At 52.4% G+C, this 23,302-nt stretch overlaps 1 protein-coding gene across 22 annotated transcripts in view; it reads right to left on the reverse strand.

Annotated features, from left to right (window-relative positions):
- MAD1L1 (mitotic arrest deficient 1 like 1) overlaps positions 1–23,302 on the reverse strand; it is a 420,579-nt gene that overhangs the window by 191,572 nt on the left and 205,705 nt on the right. For 15 of the 22 annotated variants that reach the window (XM_031013142.3, XM_031013141.3, XM_031013143.3 and 12 more), the window contains one exon: positions 5,247–5,387. The exons of 5 other annotated variants lie outside the window; for them this stretch is intronic. In XM_031013142.3, the coding sequence (XP_030869002.2) occupies positions 5,247–5,387 (141 nt within the window). Of the gene's footprint in view, positions 1–5,246; positions 5,388–9,769; positions 9,790–10,478; positions 10,635–23,302 lie in introns of those variants that run through there. 2 more of the 22 variants (XM_063708347.1, XM_055346774.1) reach the window with 2 other exon arrangements.

The following is a 23,302-nucleotide window of genomic DNA, read 5'->3' on the forward strand; positions in this document are numbered from 1 at the left end:
GCTGCCTGTGATCCAACACTCCTGCCAGCCAGGACATGGCAGAAAATGGCTAGGACAGGCAGCCACAGACCCCAGCAGCCACAGGACAGCCGGACTGAGGAGGACCAGAGGGCACCAGGCACAGACCCCACACACGGTATAAAGGCTGGAGCTAGGGGAAGGCAGCCCCACCGGTGGTCATGGTCACGGTCACGTGGAAAAGGATGGGACGGAAGCTCAGGCCTCCACCTTCCTGGCCAGGTCTCCAAGTGGCTTGTGACACAACGTGAAGCAGCAGGAGGTGGCACACCACAGGGTCCCCACAGGGCTAACCAGGCCACAGCCCCAGCACCTGCCCCCGGGTGAGGCTGTACACAGAAGCTCTCCCTGTGCGTGGAGGTCTGAGGATGACTGTGAGCCCAGCGCTGGCCACAGAGCACACAACAGGCAGGCAGCGCACGGTCAGGGGCTCCACCGCAGCCCCTGATGCAAGGAAGGCTATGGGGTGGACGCCCAGGCCCTGGGGGATGCTCTGAGGGTAGCAGCAGGTCCTCCTGTGGTGGAGAGGACAGAGCCTGCCCTGGGCTTATTCCTCACGCCCAGCAACGTCAGCTCCTGCGCTGGGCAGCGGTGCTCTAAGTGTGTGCTGCGTGGGGTGGCACCGGCGTGTCACGGGGAGCCCGGCTCAGCGCAGCTCTGTACTGCACAGACGCCCCGTTCTGGGAATGGAGCCAGCACCTCGCGATTCCCACTGAGGACCTGTGGCCACACAGCAGAGGCTCCCACAGCCCAGACTCCAGGGTGATTTCCATAAGCCCCTTGGCCCACTTTTCTTCACTGCATGATTTTTAACAGTTTTTTTTTTTTTGGCTTTATCTCTGCTTCGTACAGTACAGTCATCTCAAGTTCTTTCAATGAGGGAAACATCATCAACACACTCACAAGTATTGGGCCTGGTGAACAACCCGAGGCCCTGAAGACCAGGCTCTCCCCGGCCCTCCTGGAGCCAAACCACCCACGGCAGCCAAGTGACAGCACCCGCAGAGCTGCCCGAGCCTCTGGGAGGTCACGGGGAGGAAGGGAAGACGGAAACACCGTGACGGCCACTTCTGCCTAAATCGTTAGGAACTATTTCAGAGTCCCTGCAACCTGAAACGGGGATTCTCCACACACCTCCACACGGCCAGCAGCGCAGTCATCGGTTTTAATTAAACAAATCGGAAACACAAATCAGGCCACTGTGTTGAATCAGGGTGGCGTGCACTGCGTATTTATAGCTCTATCCACAGAGGACTCCTGACACATGCTACCGGCTCCCGCAGCCGCTTTATTAAATGGAATAAATAACACCGTGAAAGACGGCAAAACTTCACCAGATGGGTCTGGGGTTCTCCCAACTCAACACTGTTTTCCTGCAACGTCTCTGCTGGAATGAAAACATGGTCCAGATGAGAAAAGACTGGTGTCTGGTTTAGCTAACGGGTGGGTGGAAGGGAACCACTCTCAGAGCTATGCTGCGTCCTCCCGCCGGCGACTACCCCGAACCCACTTGGCCGTCAGGTAGCAGATCCTCACCTGCCCTGAGAGGCGCCTTCCCCAGGGGCATGCGCAGCGCCGGGCAAGCTTCCAGGGAAGGCTTGCGAGGCCCGAGGTCAGAAGACATAGGAGTGTGTGGGGGGACAGAGGGGTGAACAGAGGCCAAGAGAGAGGGAAAGATGGAGACAGGAACTATCAGACATGCATGCAGAGGACAGAAAGAAAATCAAGAAGGGAAAAGGAGATGGGAAACAGAAAGAAAAGAAAAACCGGGTGGAGGTAGCAGGGAGAGAGGGAGGCAGGGGGTTCGGCGGGAGCACCTGGGCTATGTGGGGTCAGGAGCCCTCCCCGGCTGGGGCGATGGTGGCCCCCCACCCCCCGACCGTGAGGAGAAGAGGAGACAGGCCCTTCACAGAAACCAACAGCCAGAGACACACGGCATGTGCAGGGTCTCCAGAGCAGCCCCTTGGCCCTCCACGGGGGCATCCCTGACTTGGGCTGGCGTCCCTGCCCCAGGGGCTCCCTGTGCACAGAGGGTGCAGCCACCCTTGCCACACTTCATGTGCAGCCGCACCCCAACCTTCCCTGGAGCACAGCGCTCCTGCTGGGCTCCTGCCTTCACCTTGCAAACATGCTTAGTTCCCAGAGTTGGGGCCATGTTCTCCCGAACTTGCGCCACACCCATGGGGAGGTGGGGAGCCCCCAGCAGATGCTCCCCCAAGGCAGGAACCCAGCCCAGGAGCTGGCGGCACCCCCAGCCTCCCGCCCGACTGTCACTTCAGGGAAAGGCAGGGCACAGGCTCCGCAGGTGACCTGGTCCCGCTGAGGCAGAAAGGCAGGGACACCTCTCCCAGGCTCCTGGGAGGAGACGGCTGACGCGGAGGTGCCCCCTCTGATGAGGCAAGGCATCAGGTCACGCTGTCATGCAGGATGTGGTGGTGGCTGCTCCACAGACCCCAGAGGGCAGTGGCACCTGCACAGGCTCAGGGAACAGCCAGGGGCCTGGAAGACCTCTCTGGAATCTGTGCCAGCAGCCGATACCATGGCTGTCTCCATCAACACAGACATGGGCCAGTGCAGCGGGGTCCTGGGGGAAGCCTGCGGGTGCTGGCCTGCTTCTGGAGGGTACCCAGGGGGATGGGCAGAGGAGGCTGTGAGGGCTCAGGGAGGACCAGCCATGTGAACTCCCACAGTGAGGACTACTCAGTGCTGGTGGAGTCTGACCCTGCTCTGGCCCTGCTGGGCCCAACTTTTCCATGTGCCTAATTCTCCTGAAACCCCAGGAGACAGACAGGAAGGGGAGTAACCTGCCCCCACACCCCACCATGGGAAGGGAGGGGCAGGGTCCCCAACGTACATCCCACTAGCAGGATGAGGGCTGAGGCTCCAAGCTGCCTGGCAAGGGGGCAAGCACGGTGCCCAAACAGTGCCAGCATCTGGTCAATGAGTCCTGAGGTCCCTGACAGCCCTGATCGCCTTAACACACAAAACACCAGAACCCAGGACACTGGATGTGCCTGCGGCCAGGCCCGTGACGAGCCAATCACAGTGCAGAGGGCAAGCACAGGCTGGAGAAATGGCTCAACGTGGAAAACGCCAGGGACGGCAGAAAGGGTCAGAGACCCTCCCCGCAAATCTCTCTTCATTAATGCTTCACAGGGAGCCAAGGGTGTTGGAATGAGATAGCTATTAACACACTTAGGTTTATGACAGCTCCCAAGTACAGCCGGAGCTAGCCTTTCCCGTGACGACTGAAGGTCAGTGTGCAGCCCTCAGCAGCAGGCCCTGCACACACGGGGCGGCTAGACACAGAAAGGAAAGCCAGGACCGGGAGGAAGGAGGATGGACAGAGGGGGCAGGGCATCAGAAGAACACACCAGGGGGCAGTACCAGTGCCTGAGGGTGGTCTCACGCCCAGGGTTCACTCTTGTCAAGCGTGGTGGTGGTGGTGAGGGCTCACCCATAGGTGGGGACACGGCATAGTCCCAGGGCCCTTCGGCGTGGCCTCCATGTGAGCAAGGGGTAGCGAGTGCATGTGGGCCCTGGGCCTGGGGCCTCCTGGGCTGGGACCTGTCATTCTCGCCACGTGCCATCCCCAGTGCCTGAGCCTCTGTGCCCACGCCCCCTCTAAACCACTGAACCATCTGCCAAGCAGCTTTCTAGATGCAGTTTGGCGACCTCCTTCTCCCATCTTCCCTGAACAGCTGCTGGGACGCCCGTGCAGCGCAGCTCCATTACGATCCTTTCTCCAGAAATTCAGCTCCTCCTAACATCCCACATGAATTATGTTTGTTCATTAAATGTCTCCCCTACCCAGCAGCTCAGCTCCAGGGGCCAGAGGCTCTGTCAGACTTTCCCTGGCACACGGCCCAGCCTGCTGTGTGTGCTCAGCAGCCCGGCTGGAAGGTGGCTGTGGTCACGCCTGTGAGCCTGGCTCTCCATCGGTGGACCCAGGTCATCTTCCAGCTGGTCACTGGCTGAATGAGGAAAGGACACAGCAGCCTACAACAGGGCAACAGGCCACACCGATGCCATCATCTGCGTCTCCATCTCACCGCAGTCTCCACCATCAAGGCCCAGCCCAGACACAAGGACCCTTGAGACCAAAGAGCTCACAGAGCTCGGCTGTTCAGCTGTGCCCGCAGACACCACAGGCCCAGGCCCTCTGAGACGTGGCCTGGCGGTGTCACATACCAGCTCGGTGACCTGGGCATGTCCCTTGATGCCCCCAGGCCTGGGTTTCCTCGTGAGCGAAATTCGGGTCACAACGGCACCCGCTCCATAGGATACGGTGACAACGAGACTGAGCAGTCAGGTAAAGGGCCAGGCAGAGCAGAACGGCAAGGCACCCGGCGGCGGCATGTGCCAGCGAGGCCAGAAGACCCTGGCACGTATCCCACCACGCCCAGGCGGGGCTGCACTGTGCCCACGGAGAAGTGGTGCAAATCCTGAGAGGAGAACACGGGCCCTTCACGCTCCAGGCTGGGAACGGTGTGCTGGGAGCCCCCGGCCCCAGTGTAGATGAGAAGTGTGGATGGGCAGTGTGGACGTGGCCTCCGCCCAGGCCCTGCAATACCCAGCTCCTTCTTCCCACTGCACAGGTGAGAGCTGCTCAGAACTAGACAAGGGCACGGAGCGTCACAGTGGCCCATGGGGCAGGGAAAAGGCAGAAGCCAAGGCTGAGGCCACCTCTCCTGGGAGAACCCTGGAGCCAGGAGAGGGATGCAGGCTGGAGGCTGCAACAAGGAGGAACACCTCTCCCAGTTCCACAGTGAGCTGGGCGCCCTGGGCCTCACACCCTGCCCGTCAGGCCCCAGCAGAGCCTCCCCAGCAGCGGGGACCAGAGCCCTGGCAACAACTCTGAGCACCCGGAGACCAGGTCTCCTTGGCAGATGCCCCTCACAGGGGCAGGACCTTGAGTGCCCCTTTGGCAGGCATCACGAGGGGGTCCTAACCAGTCAAAGGGGCACTGTCCCTCTGTCATCCGCTTGCAGACTGGGACCACCTGAGACACCCTGACAGCTGAGGATGCTGCAGGTGCCATCGTGAGAATTAACGTGGATCCACATGCAGAGGAAGCAGCCCGTGGACACCCTCCCTGACGGACACCTGCCAGCCAGGAACTGGGGAGGCGGGGTCCAGACCTCCACCTCCCCCCCGCAGGCTCTGCCAAGGCCCACCGGGAAGAAGCCCCACCTGGCGACGTGAGCCCCACGCCCGCGGCCCCTCACCTCCATCTCGGCGCTGTGGCTGTGCACCTTCTGCACCATATCCTCAGCCTCCCGCATGCGCCGCGTCAGCTGGGGCGAGTACTCGGCCGGGGTCAGCTCGCTGTCATAGGACCCCAGGATGGCCCGCATACCGTCCCGCTCCTGTGGACACAGAGGACAGCTGATCAGGACCCGGGACGGGGGATGAGGTAATGATGGAGACGGCTCAGGGAAGGCCCCACGAGAGCTGGGTCACGCGGGGGGCTCCCTTGTGAGGACCCAGGCCAGCACTCAGAGCCCACCCCTGAGGGCCCACCAAAGTGAAGAGGGCCCCAGAGCTCGGCATCCCCAGACCCAGTAAATGCCAGCAGCCCTGGCTTTGCCTCGGCACCCGCTCTGACCATGTCAGGCCTTCACTGCAGCGGGCATGGGCTCCACCTCATACTGGCAGTATGGCTACGGGGTCGGCTGGGAGCAGACGCCTCTGCCCCTGGGGACACAGCACACACAAGGCGAGGGCGCACAGTGGGCAGAAGCCCGGGTTCCCCACCCCAGCCTGTTCTATTGGGTCTGCGTGACTCCTCTGAGTCCCAGTCACACTGGGCCCAGGGAAACGACAGTGGGCAGGCCCAGAGCTGGGTGAGTCCCCCTCTTCCTGGGACCTCTGCCCGGACCTGTCGAGGGAGGAGACAGTGTGCACCAGGAAGCTGCCGCATTCCAATGGGACAGGAAACCCATCGCTTGTCCAACCGCCCAGGGCTCTTGGGAAGGCTGAGTCCCCGCTTTTCAGCTCTGGGCTGGGGAGCTCCTTGTCTTCCCACAGAGCTCCCAGGATGTCTGAGGCCACACGCAGATCCCTACAGAGCAGCCAGGCCCAGCAGGGCTCAGCTTCCTGGGATGACACTGACCACAGTGTCAGGGCTGATTCCTAGAGCTGGGCAGAAACCCCTGCTCAGTTGTGTCCTGCCAGCCAGTCAGGGGCCCCGGGAGCTGCGTGCTGCCTCCAGACCCTGCGGGTGCCCATGTGTCGGGAACTGAGCTGCCAAGATGGCCCCCACAAAGGACGTGCTGCTGCGGGGAAGCGTGGTCTTCCCTCTGGCCTCCCGTTGCCTGCACTCCCTGCCCCAGGTGTGGGCCTGAACCACAGCCCCCGGACCCTTCTGGTCTCAGACGCTGAGTCTGGATGGAGCAGATTCCAGGCACGGGCTGGGGACCTTCTCCTGCCTGCCCGCCCTGTGGGAGCCCACAGGAACCACATGATCAGGGAGCCAGTCCTCCAGACACACACCCAGGTGTGCGGGAGGGCAGCTTCCAGATCTTCACGGGCATCTGGATGCCCTGGACGTAGATTCAGGGTGGGCCTGGGAATCTGCCCTTCTAACATGTACCCCAGGGACATCTAACTGATGCTCTCAGCAGCCTCTGCTAGGGGGCTCTGCCCCATTCTTGACAGATGGGGGATGAGGATGCTGGGGTAGCAGAGCCCAGGAAGAAGCGGATAGGTATCTATAAGATGCAGGTTCAAGCCCCAGCTCTGTCCTGAGGCCAGCTATTCAACCTCTCTCCCCAAGTCTCAGTTCCTTTGTTGATAAGATGGGAAATGGGGCGGCCGTGAAGACTGATGCTATCAGGAATTAACTGTCCAGCCAGCTGCCCTGGAAACAACAGGTGCTCAAGAAGCGAGAGCCAGGACCTCACAAACCCGGGAAATGGTCTCCACTGGCCCACACCCCTTCCCAACACATATGCTGGGCAAGGGGCCAATGCTCCGGCACAGCCCTGCACCACCTCACTGAGCACGGCCAGCGTGCTCCCCGCCAGGTGAGGGCAGGAGAGCTGTGGGGACCGCCCCCACCGGTACTGGCTGAAAGGGCAAATTCATGGCCCTGATAGAGACCAGCTCACTCAGGCAGCCTCGGGAGCAAGACCCCCACCCAGAAGCGGAGTCCACAAAACTGCCAGGGTCCCTTCCGTGCGGCCTCCTGAGTCTGCACGTACACAAGCTGAGCCCCCGCCCAGGCCCCGCCTGGCTCCTAGGAGAGACCGACCCAGTGCTCCCCAGCACTGATGACTGCCTGGCCCCTGCCAGGTCCTCTGTCTGTCCCCCACAGGCGAGGAGGGCGAGGCTGCAGGGGCTGAGGAAACCCCGGCCTGCTCTCTCAGAAGACCCTGGAGCTCAGGCCGCCACGTCTGGGGCTCTCCTGCCGTCTCTTGAGCCAGGGACACAGGTGCCACCCTGGTGTGGACTTCATAATTAGTTGATGACAAAAAATTCAAAATTCAATAAGTGAGAAATTAAAGTTACAAATCCAACTGGAACGGGTCACGTATCTGTGGAAAATTTGTTTGCACAGGAAGGTTTATCGTGTGTCATAATCTTATTGAAATCCTATATCTTCCCATTGACTTTTATCGTTTCAAGCCAGTTACCGGAGTTGTCAGTACCAACGCGCGGACGCCGCGCAAGGCCGGGGCGGGGGACTTCCTTTGGTAAACAAGCTGTAATTGTCTCTTTTATTGATCAGTAAATCTCTGAGAGCTTCTCTTCGTGACGGCTCTCTTCAGCATAACTCCAGGCTAGCACTGGCTGGCACAGAAGAAAAGCATTAGAAAGTTTGTTGTTTGTACCCTTTCAAGAAACTGTTTTGTCACCGGTAGTGAAAGAGCAGGCACGGTGTGGGTGTGACGACTTGCTATGACTTTTTAACAGCTGACTCCACCTGCGGGCAGCTTCATTTCCACCTCAACAAATGCGGTGATTAACTGCTGAACAAACAGGCGGCTGGCAGTGCTGACGGGGGCGTCCCAGACTCGCTTTAAGAAGCACCCAGCAGAGTTACATTGTCCACTGGCTGCTCCTCCTTAGGTACAGAAACGTCCCGGTTCTAAGGAATAGAATGTGCTCATCATGCAACGAACGGCCATGTGAAGAGAAGGTGAGCAGTCGGCATCACCTGGAAGAAGTCAGCTGAGGACGGGGCCTCGGTGCCCTGGATACACCGGCCGATGGGGGCCGGGGGCAGCAGTAAAGGGCGGCTCTGCCCTGGCCTGCGATAGTCGGGCAGAGGGGCTGCTCACCCAGGGAGGCTGCAGGAAGGATCTGGGCGCCCTGGGAGGCAGCGGTGAGGAAGGGCACTCCAATCAGAGGGAACGGCGTTAGTAGGCGCCCAGAGGACCCTTGCGAAAGAGCAAGAGAGATAATGACGCTCATTCCCTCATCAGCAGGTGCTCCAGCGCGCTAATTACCACGGAGCTTTTGAGTATAAGCCCCAAGCATGCCGATGATTCCCACGCGATGAGAGACAGATTCCCAAAGAGGCTGAGAACGCCATAGCAGGGGGCAGGACACCTGGGCAGCAGGGGCTGAGACAGTGGGCAGAATAGGGCCCAGTGCCCTTGGAAGAAGAAACCCAGGACACAGCCCTTGGGCCTGGGCTTGGGAAGGGCAGGGGAGATCAGAGCAGCGAGGCCAGGAAGCCGAGACAGAGACCAGGGCTGTGGGTGGCGAGAGCACCCACAGGAGCGGGAGACTGCAGGAGGCCGGCCCTGTTGGAGGTGCCGCGGGCAGGGGAGATATGGATGGAGGCACCGCAGTGGGCAGAGACCGGCCCCGTGGCCCCCAAGCAGCGGTCACTTGAGGTGTGCATGCCCAGGCCAGCCCCCAAGTCAGACCCAACACACACACCCAACGAAGCCCACATCCTGCCTGGACCGTAACTAGATGTGTGACCTTGGGAAAAACAAAGAGCCTCTCTGAGTGTGAGGACACTCAACCACACAGGAGAGGGCAGAGAACGCCTCAGCCTCACTGTGAAGTTCAAATGCAGCATGGCACAGAAAACCAGGCACACGGAACCCGCATACACAGGCGATGAATGCACGGCAGCCACGGTCGTCACTTCTGTCCTCGCTGCTGTCTGCCTGGTTCTTCCACTATGACTACAGCTGCTCCTGAAAGATGGCCAGGAGAGCAGGCAGGTGGGGCAGGCACATCCCGCACGATGGGGACAGCCTCTGGCCATGGCCACGCCTGGTGAGGCAGGTGCCCAGCACTCCCTAAGTCCACACCATGGACACAGAGGGCTTCCCTCCTGGGAGTGAGCGGCAGCCTGAAGGGGCTGTGTGAGGCAGGCAGGCAGCTCCATACGCAGAGGCCCCTCCTTAGAGCCCGAGCACCAACCCCCACTTTCCAGAGAAGCCCAGAAGTAAGCTGAGTACCGCATGCCCCTCCAATGAAGCAGCAGCCCCTCACCCATCTTCCTCCCTCACCCAGCCTCCGCCACCCACTCCCGCCCGGCCTCTGCCACCAGTGCTGTGGAGCCTCCCTCCCTCCCTCCGCCCCCTCCAGCCCAAGGCCGAGGCCCGCTCTGCAAGGGCTCCAAGGCTGCTCTGCACATGCGACATTCTCTGCAGGGCCTCTTCCCAAGCCCATCCCACCTCAGCTCAGCCACCTCCACCCAACTCTGAGTCACTCCACAACTTCTCCTTTTTTTAGAAAAGGAAATGTATGATCATAAATAGCTGAAAAGCCCTGTTCTAATTACCTCTCCCGACGCATGGAGCCACCACAAGAAACTCAATAGATTCAGTCGGGAACGTGGGGCTGCAGACACGGCTCTGCCCACTGACGCCGGCACCATCTCCTCGCTGCCACCCGCCTCCCCAGAGTCCTCTGCCCACTCGTTCCCCAGACCCCCAGTCACCAGCCTGGACAGGTCTGCTGTGACCCCAGCAGCAAGATCGCCCCAGACCAGGAGAAGGCCCTGCTGGGACAGAGGCTGGGAGAGGCAGGAGGCCTCTCTCTGGACCCCTCATCCCGGCCGGTCGTTTCCCAAATGAGCAGGACTCTGGCATCCATGGGGCCCACCGAGAACACGATGACAGGCGAAAGCGGCAGTAATAAGCGCCTCGGAGGATCCACGCGGGTCAGACAGCCCTGCGCTCCAATCTGACACAGACCAGCTGTGCACCCTCGGGCAAGGGACCTAACGTCTCTGAACCCACCCTCCTTGTGCAAAATGGGGGCACGACTGCCCCAAAGAGTGCTTAAAAGGTGCACCAGGATTAATAAGTACATGGAGACAGCACCCGTCAATGGAAAGGGCAGCAAGGAGGGCCACTTACGGCCACAGGGGTTGGGGGTGGGGGTCGGCCTGCCCGGCCCAGCCCCAGCCACCCCCCACGCAAGGCCACGCCTCGCCACCCCCCACCCACGGAAGGCCACGCCTCACCACCCCCCACGCAAGGCCACACCTTGCCACGCCACGCCTCGCCACGCCACAGTGCTGAGTGCACATGAGGCGGCGTCCCTGTGCTCGGCCCACGCCTGCTCCTGGGCCGGATGCCCTGGCCCCCCCAACCAACTACAGAACGCTTCGCCTCCTGTCTGTCCCTCGCTTCTCTTTCCTGGGCCTGCTGCCCCTAAACGAGGTTTTTTTTTTTTGACAACTGACTGTTTTCAAGTATGATTCACTCAGGCAGATTTTAATTGGTGACATCAGCACAGCATGCTAATGCTACATATGACTTAAGCACACGTTACCTCATTTGATCTTCAGAACCGCCAGGCAGGCACAGGGCTGAGGGAGGAGGACTCAGCAGCTGCGAACTGTGGTGGCTGCCCTGCCGCTCAGACCACGGAGGGGCAGAGCCCCGGCTGGTGCTGCAAACAGAGGAGCCGCCCAGGCTGCGGCCCTACAGTCCCGGGGTCAGCGCCCAGCCCGGGGAGGCAGTGCCACGGACAGCCTCACTGGTGAGACCACTGGAAGTGGCTCTCCATGATCGGGGGGGCACTAACCCCCGCTCTGGGCTGCCGGAAGGAGGAACTCACGAGGCCCGAGATCGCTATCCACAGCCCCAGCGTGACCCCAGCACTCCCATCAAGGCATGCACCCGGACCCGGCCCCAGCACCATGCGGCCCCCGCCCTTGCCTCCCTGCGGCTCTGACCCTGCAGTTCCCAGCAGCCTTCAGAGGACGGAACGCCATGGGCACACGGCAGCTGTGAGACCGAGCCGCAGGGGGACGACCGGCCCTGACATCATGGGAACAAGCTAGAGCAGAACACCATGAGGACCCCGCCTCTGTGAGAGCAAAGCCAGCTCCCTGGGTCCTCTCTGACCTGCCTGGGCTGCCCTGGTACCCGGAGTCTAGGGGCCTCCTGGGAGGGAGGCTGACCCGGTGGCTGTGGGCAGAGACTAAGGAAGGAAAACATCGGACGGACTTCAGGCTCTAGTTAAAAACACACACAAGACAGGAGAAACTTCATCTGAGACGACAGCGGCCTAAGCAAAAAGAATACTTTTTTTTTTTTTTTTTTTTTTTTTAAGACAAGGTCTTGCTCTGTCGTCTAGGCTACAGTGCAGTGGCACAATCTCAAGAATGAATAACTTAGAAGAAAATGTATTAATTTAATGGTTAGAGTAGAAAGGCTAAAACTGAAAGTAGCAAGCTAACTAACCAACATAAAAAATGAAAAAAAACAAAACAACATATGCAGAAAGTATAGGAATAAAAATAAAGATGAGAGCATAAATGAGCAAATGTAAAAACAGGTCCACAGAAAATTCCCATACTAAAATGCACTGAGGAAAAAGCAACGAAAACAAAAGAAGAGGCGACCTAAGAACAGTGGGATGACCGTGAAGGTGGAACCTACTCATGACAGGAAAACCAGAAGGAGAAGGAGGCGAGGAGCGAACACAGGAAGTATCTGCCGTGATAATGGCCGAGATTTGTCAAATCTAAACCCCAGATCCAAGAAGCTCAGAGAACATCAAGCAGGAAAAATACCAAAAACTCCACCTTAGCCATATCATATACAACTGCGGAAAATAAGACAGCCTGAGAGGGGAGAGCCCTTCATTATCAACCAAGAGAGTGAGAAATGCATCAGACCTCCTCACCGAAGCCACTCAGGCAGCAGAGAGGGGAGGGAGGCATCCAAGTACTGAAACAAAACAGCACCAGCTTGGAATTCTGAATCCAGCAAGATGATCTTCTGTAAGAAAAGCCAAAAGAAAAACTCGCAGCGGGGCACAGTGGCTCACACTTGTCATCTCAGCACTTTGGGGAGCCAAGGCAGGCAGATGGTCTGGTGTCAGAGGAGTTTGAGACCATCCTGGACGATACGGCGAAACCTCATCTCTACTGAAAGTAGAAAAGTTAGCTGGGCGTGATAATAGGCGCCTGTAATCCCAGCTACTCGGGAGGCTGAGGCAGGAGAATCGCTTGAACCCAGGAAGTGGAGGCTATAGTGAGCCAAGATCACACCACTGCACTCCAGCCTGGGCAACAGAGTGAGACTCTGTCTCAAACAAACAAACAAACAAACAAAAAACACTCTCTTAGACAAACGAAAACTGGGGGAGATTGGTCATTGGCAGCCCTGGCCCCTGTAAGCAGTGTGAGGTGGATTCTCCAGAGAAGCCAATGAGAGGTCAGAAACTCAGATCTATGTGGAAAGACAGAGCAGAGAAGTTAATAAGGAAAAATAAAATCTACTTTATTCATCTGTTTTTTTCGAGACAGAGTCTCACTCTGTTGCCCAGGCTGGAGTGCAGTGGTGTGATCATAGCTCACTGCAACCTCTACCTCTCGGGCTCAAGTGATCCTCCCACCTCGGCCTCCCAAGTCGCTGGGACTGCAGCTGTGAGCCGCTGAGCCTAGCTTACTTTCCTTAGTCTCGTTCATCTAATGGACGATTGTTTGAAGTACAGGAGCAGCAATGTGTGGGGTGACGATGGCGCAGGGATGGGTGAAATGAGGCAGCAGGTGGCACGGGAAGCAAGGGGAATGGGCGTCTTCTGCGGGAGGCACCCACCCTGCCTGTGACCTGGTCAAAGGCCATCTGACCATGGGCTTAGATTCGTGCTAAATGTATGCTGCAAACTCTAGGACAATTCTGTGCTTGGCTCATGCCTGTAATCCCAGCACTTTGGGAGGCTGAGGCAGGTGGATCACCCGAGGTCAGGAGTTCAAGACCAGCCTGGCCAACATGGCGAAACCCTGTCTCTACTAAAAATACAAAAATTAGCCGGGCATGGTGGCAAGATCACGCCACTGTAACCCAGCCTGGGCGACGAGCAAAACTCTGTCTCCAAAAGAAAAAAAAAAAAAAATCTGTGCTAACAGAATTAAAAAATTAAATCATATAACATGCTCGGTTAAAACCAAACAAAGCAGATAAAGAAAAGAAAATTTTAAAAAAACAAAGAACAAGTGTCCCAATAGAAAAGAGTAACAAACATGGCAGGCATAAATAAACAGTATCAACGATCATTTCGAATGTGAGTGATCTAAACACACCAATTAAAAGATGGTCAGGACGGATTACAAAAACAAGACCCAATTATGTGCTGTTTATAAGGAACCCACTTAAAATATAAACACACTTTGAAAGGAAAGGAAGAAACCTATACCACACTAAGCCCAAACAAAAGAACAGTGGAGCAGCTTGATCAATCTCAGGCAGAACAAGGAAACGATCAGGAATGAAAAATGGCACTCCATTCCGATAAAAAGGTCATTTCTCCAAGAAGACACGACCGCCCTTAACATGCATCTACTTAACAACAGTGTCTCAAAATATGCGAGGAAAACCTGAAAGAACTACAAGGAGAAATGGCTCAATTCACTGTTACAGTTGGAGGCTTCAACACCCTCTTATCAGAAACGGACAGATCCCGCAGGCAGAAAATCAGTGAGGACACAGCAGAACTCAATAGCCCCATCAATCAACTGGGTCTAAATGACAATGACAGAACACTGCATCAACAGCAGAATATATATTCCTCTCAAACTCATATGGAAAGTTTACCTAGACAGACCACATTTGGGCCATAAAACACACCTAAAGAAATTAAAAAGAATATAAAGTATATAAAGTAAGCTCTCAGACCACACTAAAATTAAACTGGAGATCAGCAACAGAAAGATCACTGAAAAATCCCAAGATATTTGGAGACTAAACAATCCGCTTCTAAATAACGCATGGGTCAAAGAAGTCTCAAGAGAAGTTTAAGAACAGTTTGAACAAGAAAATGAAAATACAACCTATCAAAATTGTAGGATGAAACAAAAGCCATGCTTAGAGGAAAATTTATAGCACTGAATGTAAATGTTAGAAAAAAAGAAGGATCTAAAATCAATCAACTAAGCTTCCCATTAGGAAACTAAAAAAAGAACAATGTAAGCCTAAAGCAAGAAATAATAAAAATTGGCCAGGTGCAGTAGCTCACGCCTGTTATCCCAGCACTTTGGGAGGCCAAGGTGGGTGGATCACCTGAGGTTGGGAGTTCAAGACCAGCCTGGCCAAAATGGTGAAACCCCATCTCTACTAAAAATACAAAAATTAGCCAGGCATGGTGGCAGGTACCTGTAATCCCAGCTACTCGGAAGACTGAGGCAGGAGAATTGCTTGAACCTGGGAGGCGGAAGTTGCAGTGAGCAAAGATCACGCCACTGCACTTCAGCCTGGGCAACAGAGCAAGACTCCATCTCAAAAAAAAAATAAAAATAAAATAAAACAAAATAAATAATAAAAATTACAACAAAAAACAAGGAAGCTGAAAACAGGAACTCCATAGAGAAAAACCAACAAAACCAAAAGCTGGTTCTTTAAAATTCAGAAATCTGTAGCCAGGTTAACCAACATTTAAAAAAAAATTAAAAAAAGGAAGACACAAATTACTAACATCAGAAGTGAACGAGGAGCCATCACTACTAATCCTGTAGACATCTAAAGGGTAATAAAGAAACATCATGAACAACTCTATGCCCAGAAATTTGATAACTTAGATGAAATGGACCAATTCCTTGAAAGACACGAACCACCAAAACTCACATGAGGAGGAAGAGATCACATGAATCGGTCTTTCTAGGGGCCTGCCCACCCCCAGCTCCCTTTCTCTTTCCTGACTGAGACACACAGAGGGCCTTTACCACCATGTGAGCCAGGCAGCTGCATACTTCCCCTGTTGGGCTTGAGCATTCCATTACTGCCTGAAACAGAAAGATCAGCATGTTGCTGTCACACAGAAATTGGCTCTGAGCCAATTTCCTTCAACTCCCATAGAAACTCCACAATGAGACCCCTCCCTGTAGACATACTCAGGTCTCGCTGTGGTCACAAGGAAGCTGCTGCCCCCTCTGTAGGCAAGTTCCCCTAATAAATGCTTCAAATGATCACTCAGGGTTTAGTGCTTCTTTCTTTGGAATCCCAGCCAGCCCCATCTCAGGCGGTTTGTGGCTATCCCTTGTGGGCACTTCCTACGGTCACTTTGGGGACGACCCCAGCCCTGGGTTCAGCCAGAAAAAAAATAGGCTGTATCTATGAAAGAAATTAAATTGATCACTAATAACCTCCCAAAAAGGAAAGCACCAGACCTAGATGGCTTCACTGATGAATTCTACCAACTACTTCAGTGAGAAATGATACCAGTTCTCCAAAATCTCTTCCAGAGAATAGAAGCAAACTATTCTGTATGATACTGTAATGAGGGAAACATGATATTATGAACTTATCAAAACCCATAGAAAGATAGATACCACGCAAAGAGTAAACTTTAATGTAAACTATGGGCTTTGGTTAAAAATAATGTGTCAGTACTGGTTCATGAACTGTAACAAATATACCACAGTAATGTAAGACTTTAGTAACAGAAAAAACTGTGCTGTGGAAGGAATCATATGAGAGCTCTATGCTGTCTTCTTAGTTTTTCTGTAAACCTTAAACTCTCCCAAAAACAAACTTTATTAATTAAAAAATTATAGATCTAGAGGAACATTTCAACAACACTTCTCCCGCCAAAAAGACAACAATCAAAAGAGCTAGGGAAGAGGAGAGGAAGACAGATTAACTTAAAAGAAGCAACAGTGAGACTGACAGCTTGTTTCTGAGCAGAACCAATGGGAGTCAAAAGACAGTGGAATGATAGGTTCAAAGGGTTGTAGGCTGGCGGATAAGACAGGCATTGATAACCTATGATTTTATACCCAGCAAAACTGTTCTTCAAAAATAAAAGTGAATTAAATATGTTCCGGACCCCAAGAAAATCAGATAATTCCTCAGCATAAAATCTATATCAAAGGAAACAAGGGGTATTTTGCAGACAGAAGAAAAATGATTGCAGATGGATGCTCAGAGATACAGGTTGCAACACAGGGGAATAAAAAGGGTTAGAAAGGTGTACATATAAATGAATATACAAAAACAGTATCTTTTCAAACACATAAGTGTATGAATAAAGTACTTTATAGCAATAGCCTATGAATGGAGCAAAATGTAAACAGAAGAAAGGATTTTCAGACCCTTGGATTGTCTAGAAGGAAAAGAAGTATTAATTTTATTAGACTTTGTTAAGTATATAATAATAATCTATCTTATAATCACCTACATAGCCACTAAAATTACATAAAAGCACACATAACAAGATAATGATAAAAAAAATTTATTCTACGATTAAGATGTTTTCATAAAAAACGAATAAAAACCAAAGGCAACTATTAAGATGGTTAATTTCAATGCAAATGTATCATTAATTACATCAGTTACAATTAGATTAAATATTTCGACTAAGAAATGATTTTTACGCTGAATAGAAATACTTATATATTTATAGTATACTACATTTATAATGAAACAATTTAAAAATGCTCAAAATGAAAAGTGAAAAAGCAAAAGGTGCCGATGCTATTAAACACTGGAAGCTGACATACCTGTATTAATATCCCACAAAGGAGATTTAAAAATCAAAACAATCCGCAGAGATAAAGAATGTCTCATAATAACAAAAGGCAAAATTCACCAGGAAGATAATTCACAATTTATATGTGCCTAATAAAACAGCATCCAAAGACATACTGCAATAATTGACAAAATTAAAAGAAGAAATAGACAAAACTCACAATCATAATGGGAAATTTCAACACAACTCTTGCAGGAGCTGAGAAAAAACATCATTAAAGAAATGTGAAGAATAAGATTAAGAAATGATATGTAGCTATTTACAAAACACCGCACTCAACAATCGCAGAATACATACTATTTTCAAGCGTGTATGGACCACTTACAAAACTGACTTCCGATGGGGCCACAGAGCATTTCTTGTTAAGTTTTATGGGACTGGGGTCATTCAGAGGATAGTCTCTGAGCACAGGGAGATAAGGCTAGAAACCAATAAGAAGATACCTGAAAATCACCAAATGTTGGGAATTTGAGAAATTTGTTTCTGAATAGCCTATTGGTCAAAATGAAAATCACAATGGAAATTGATAAATGATTGGAGCCCAACGATAAGGAAAATACAACACATCAAAACTTACGGTATGCAACTAAATTGACAACCTTAAATGCATATACTGTAACACAAGAAAGGATAAATATCAATTATCTACATATACAACTCAAAAGTTAGAATAACATCAAATTAGACTCAAAGAAAGTAACAAATTAATGAAATAAAATACATATGGGAAAAAATCAATAAAGCCAAAAGATGGTTCCTCCAAATGACTAATAAAGTTGATAAACTCTTGATGAGACAGATTACAAAGAATAAGCAAATAATAATATTGAAAGAGACATAACTAGAGATCACAAAAATATTAAAAACATGACAATAAACAACTTTACACAAATGAATTTTAAAGTTTTGATAAAATGAAGTTTTAAAAGTTAAAAACTAACTTTTACCACAACTGAATAAAGAAAAAAAAAGAAAATCTGATGTTTCAAAGCTATTAAAATAAATCAAGCCCAAATTTAAAATCTTGTAAACAAGAAACCCCTAGGCCCAGATGCTTTCATTGGTACACTCCACCAAGCGGTTAAAGAAGAAATATCAACAACCTTATAAAACGATTACAGAAAACAACAGAAGAGAACTTGCTAATATTTTCTAAGGCCAGAAAAGTCATAACATCACAACCTGAAAACGACATTCTGAGAAATGAAAAGTAATGACTTTTCTCCCCAATAAATGCAGATGCAAAATCCCTAATTAACGTACTGGCAAACCAAATAAAGCATTACACACAGAGCATAACCCATAGGCCATGCTCATTTATTCCTGGAATGTAAGTTTGGTTTAACATTTGAAAATCAATTAATTTAATGCGCATTAACAAAATATAGAAGAAAATCAAATGATAATCTCAATATTTGCAGAAAAGGCATTTGATTAAAATTCAACATCTATTCACGATAAAAACTATGAAACAAAACAAAAGCAAAACACTCTTGGCAAATGAGGAATAGGGAGAACTTTAATCTGAAAAGGATTTCCTTACTAAAGTCGTCAGCACGATCTTTAACAGTGAAATGTTGAAAGCTTTTCTTCTGAGGATGCAAAACAAACACCAGCTATCAGCACGTCTGTCCAAAGCAGCATTGGCGATGCTAAGCCACAGATAAGAAGAGGCATGAAAGGTATGAAGATCAAGAAGACAATGAAAGCTATTATTAAATCACTCAATTATGAACATAGAAAAGTCAATATAATCTACAAATAAATTATTAAAATAAGTAGATTTAGCAATGCTGCGGGACCAAAGTCAATAATCAAAGTCCAATTAGATTTCTACATATAAGCACAAACATTATTATTCAAAACAACAAAACCCATGATATGTCCACCCAGAAAACATTATGAAACAATTTCGAGAGAAAATAAGTATGACCTAAGGCCGGGCGCGGTGACTCACGCCTGTTATCCCAGCACTTTGGGAGGCCGAGGCAGGCGGATTACGAGGTCAGGAGATCGAGACCATCCTGGCTAACACGGCGAAACCCCGTCTCCACTAAAAATACAAAAAATTAGCCAGGCGTGGTGGTGGGCGCCTGTGGTCCCAGCTACTCAGGAGGCTGAGGCAGGAGAATGGCGTGAACCCTGGAGGCAGAGCTTGCAGTGAGCCGAGATCATGCCATTGCACTCCAGCCTGGGTGACAGAGCAAGACTCCATCTCAAAAAAAAAAAAAAAGTATGACCTAAACACATGTTAGCATATAGTACATCCATGGATTAGAAGATTCAATATTGTGCAGATGTCATTTAATCAATGCATTCTCAATAAAAACTCTAGCAAGTCCACTGGTGAGACTGACAGGTTGAGCTGTAAAATCTACGAGAAGAGGCGGATGGCCAGGCAGAGCCAGGGCAGCCCTGATGCAGACAAGCAGAGAGGGCCACCCTATCAGGTAACAAGACTCTAACAGTCTCAGGAATTGAAACTTGTGGTTTTGCCAAAAAGAGATGAACACACCAACGAAACAATACAGATTCCAGAAACAGCCAATACAGCTCTCCCTCTCCCTCTCCCCATGGTCTCCCTCTCCCTCTCCCTCTCCCCACCGTCTCCCTCTCCCTCTCTTTCCATGGTCTCCCTCTGATGCCGAGCCGAAGCTGGACTGTGCTGCTGCCATCTCGGCTCACTGCAACCTCCCTGCCTGATTCTCCTGCCTCAGCCTGCCGAGTGCCTGCGCCTGACTGGTTTTCGTATTTTTTTGGTGGAGATGGGGTTTCGCTGTGTTGGCCAGGCTGGTCTCCAGCTCCTAACCACGAGTGATCCGCCAGCCTCCGCCTCCCGAGGTGCCGGGATTGCAGACGGAGTCTCGTTCACTCAGTGCTCAATGGTGCCCAGGCTGGAGTGCAGTGGCGTGATCTCGGCTCGCTACAACCTCCACCTCCCAGCCGCCTGCCTTGGCCCCCCAAAGTGCCGAGATTGCAGCCTCTGCCCGGCCGCCACCCCATCTGGGAAGTGAGGAGCATCTCTGCCTGGCCGCCCATCGTCTGGGATGTGAGGAGCCCCTCTGCCTGGCTGCCCAGTCTGGAAAGTGAGGAGCGTCTCTGCCCGGCCGCCATCCCATCTAGGAAGTGAGGAGCGTCTCTGCCTGGCCGCCCATTGTCTGAGATGTGGGGAGCGCCTCTGCCCCGCTGCCCTGTCTGGGATGTGAGGAGCGCCTCGGCCTGGCCGCGACCCCGTCTGGGAGGTGAGGAGCGTCTCTGCCTGGCCGCCCCGTCTGAGAAGTGAGGAGACCCTCCGCCTGGCAACCGCCCCGTCTGAGAAGTGAGGAGCCCCTCCGCCCGGCAGCCGCCCCGTCTGAGAAGTAAGGAGCCCCTCCGCCCAGCTGCCACCCTGTCTGGGAAGTGAGGAGCGTCTCCGCCCAGCAGCCACCCCGTCCGGGAGGGAGGTGGGAGTCAGCCCCTGCCAGGCCAGCCGCCCCATCCAGGAGGGAGGTGGGGGCTCAGCCCCCCGCCCGGCCAGCCGCCCCGTCCGGGAAGTGAGGAGCCCCTCCGCCCGGCTGCCACCCCGTCTGGGAAGTGAGGAGCGTCTCCGCCCGACAGCCACCCCGTCCGGGAGGGAGGTGGGGGTCAGCCCCTGCCAGGCCAGCCGCCCCATCCGGGAGGGAGGTGGGGGCTCAGCCCCCCGCCCGGCCAGCCGCCCCGTCCGGGAGGGAGGTGGGGGGTGTCAGCCCCCCGCCCGGCCAGCCGCCCCGTCCGGGAGGTGAGGGGCGCCTCTGCCCGGCCGCCCCTACTGGGAAGTGAGGAGCCCCTCTGCCCGGCCACCACCCCATCTGGGAGGTGTACCCAACAGCTCATTGAGAACGGGCCATGATGACAATGGCGGTTTTGTGGAATAGAAAAGGGGGAAAGGTGGGGAAAAGATTGAGAAATCGGATGGTTGCTGTGTCTGTGTAGAAAGAAGTAGACATGGGAGACTTTTCACTTTGTTCTGTACTAAGAAAAATTCTTCTGCCTTGGGATCCTGTTGATCTACGACCTTACCCCCAACCCTGTGCTCTCTGAAACATGTGCTGTGTCCACTCAGGGTTAAATGGATTAAGGGCGGTGCAAGATGTGCTTTGTTAAACAGATGCTTGAAGGCAGCATGCTCGTTAAGAGTCATCACCACTCCCTAATCTCAAGTACCCAGGGACACAAACACTCTGCCTAGGAAAACCAGAGACCTTTGTTCACTTGTTTATCTGCTGACCTTCCCCCCACTATTGTCCTATGACCCTGCCAAATCCCCCTCTGTGAGAAACACCCAAGAATGATCAATTAAAAATAAATAAATAAATAAATAAACAACAACAACAACAAAAAAAAGAAACAGCCAATACAGACAGAGCCACCTCACGTGAAGGTGTAACCAGCACTGTGGCACAGGGGGAAGGAGCAGCTTTGCAGTAAGTGGTGCGGAGTCCACTGGATATCCACGTTGACAAGAAAAAAAATAATAATAATAATAAGACTTCACACAGTGCAACAAGGCTGTGCAGGGCAACAAGGCTGCACAGTGCCACGGTCAGTGTGAAGAAGCAAAGCCACCAAGAAGACAGGAGTGAAACCCTGGAACAACCTGGAGGGTGGCGAAGCTTTCTTAAACAGGACACACACAAATCACAACCACAAAGGGAGGTAAAGATTGATAAATTAGATTTCATTCAAATTAAGAATTTCTGTTTAGAGTGTGAAAAGCTGCTACAGAATGAGAGGAGACATTTGCAATACAAATACCTAACAAAAGATGATATAATCTCCCATTCTGTAGTGTTAGTCACAGTGGCCAAGAAATAAAGAAATTCAAATGCCCATTCACAGAAAATTTTAAAAATTATGATGTGATATACCCATAAGATGGAAATGAAATAACACAGCAACAGAAACCAAACACGAAAGATTACACGCTGCATGGCTCCATTTCACAACATTTTAAAATGGGCAGAACTAACTGGCGTGTGAGAATCGGGAAGGCAGGGCTTTGGGGGAGGTGGAGTAGCCGGCAGGTGAACTTGGGGGCCCTGGTGACACCGTATTCCCGACCGTGGAGCTGAGACACGGATGGACTGATTTCATCATAGCCCTCTAAGATGTACTCTCAGGACAAAGCGCTTTCTGTATGTCTGTTATGCTCTAATAAAAAGATTAAAAGGCAGTAATTTTTTTTTTTAAACGAAACTCCATAATTTGAAGAACTTGGCTGTGGTTGTTAAGTCCCATTTACAAACAGCTCAGGGCAAACACACTCAGATGGAACCATGAGCCCAACTCGGACTCCAGAGGCCTGGAGGCCCAACTTTCCGGCAGTGGGAGAGCAAGGGCAGTGGGAGCTGGTGGCAGGCGCTGGACACTCTGCATGACACACCCAGGGCAGCAGAAGAGGAGGAGCCCAGGAAGTTTCTAGGCAAGAGAGTGATTGATAGAGGGTAATTTGAGGTTAATGTGCGAGTTATGATTACAATGAAATGAGAGAGGGGAAAAGGAAAGATGGAGCTGAAGAGAAGTAAAAATCCAAGGAACAGAAACAAGATCATCCCTAGCGCCCAGACACGAGTGCCGGGAAAAAGGTCTCTGGAAAGGGCAGATGCTGGCTGTCCCCTCCTACACAGTCCTGTGGACACTGGGCTCACCACATTCAGGGAGCAGATGGAAATCGAGTCTTTGGCCCAAGCTGCTCCCCGTGTAATCCTAGCCTCATTTCTGCAGGGCACCCCTGGCTGGCAGAGAGGGCCCCAGAAACGCGGAACCCAGCGCTGTGTACAGGTGCGCGTCCGCTACGCCCGGCCCCACGGAACCCAGTGCTGTGTACAGGTGCGCGTCCGCTATGCCCCGCCCCGCGCTCCGCGGAAGGTCCACACACAGCCTGAGGAGGTTCCCCCAGCCCATAGTGACGCCCGGGGTGGAGGTCACAAAGTTTTCAGAGTCATCCAAATTCATTACCTTGCTAACTGGGTAAAAAGTCCAGTTCAATGGATGGTGACTGAATTAGAGGGCGATTATAACAGAATGCAATTCTACTATTAATAATTTCCATATAGCAGCTCGAACAAAGCACTGACAAAGTGTCACCAAATGCATTTCTTGCTTCACTTCTTTCATGAACAGATAAGGCTAATTCACTTGCTTACGCTAATTAGAGCCTGTTACACACGCGGGCCCCTGAACAGCCTTGATGTGCAGAGGCCCCTGGGTAAGCCAGGGCGCCAGTGACAGGTGGCCGGACCCCGCAGAAGTGGAACCTGCCCATCTGCGCTTGATGAAAATGCCTCCAAAACAAACCAGACGCCGCCCCGGC

The sequence above is a fragment of the Gorilla gorilla genome, chromosome 6, assembly GCF_029281585.2.
Source record: "Gorilla gorilla gorilla isolate KB3781 chromosome 6, NHGRI_mGorGor1-v2.1_pri, whole genome shotgun sequence".
NCBI classification, from domain to species: Eukaryota; Metazoa; Chordata; class Mammalia; order Primates; family Hominidae; genus Gorilla; species Gorilla gorilla.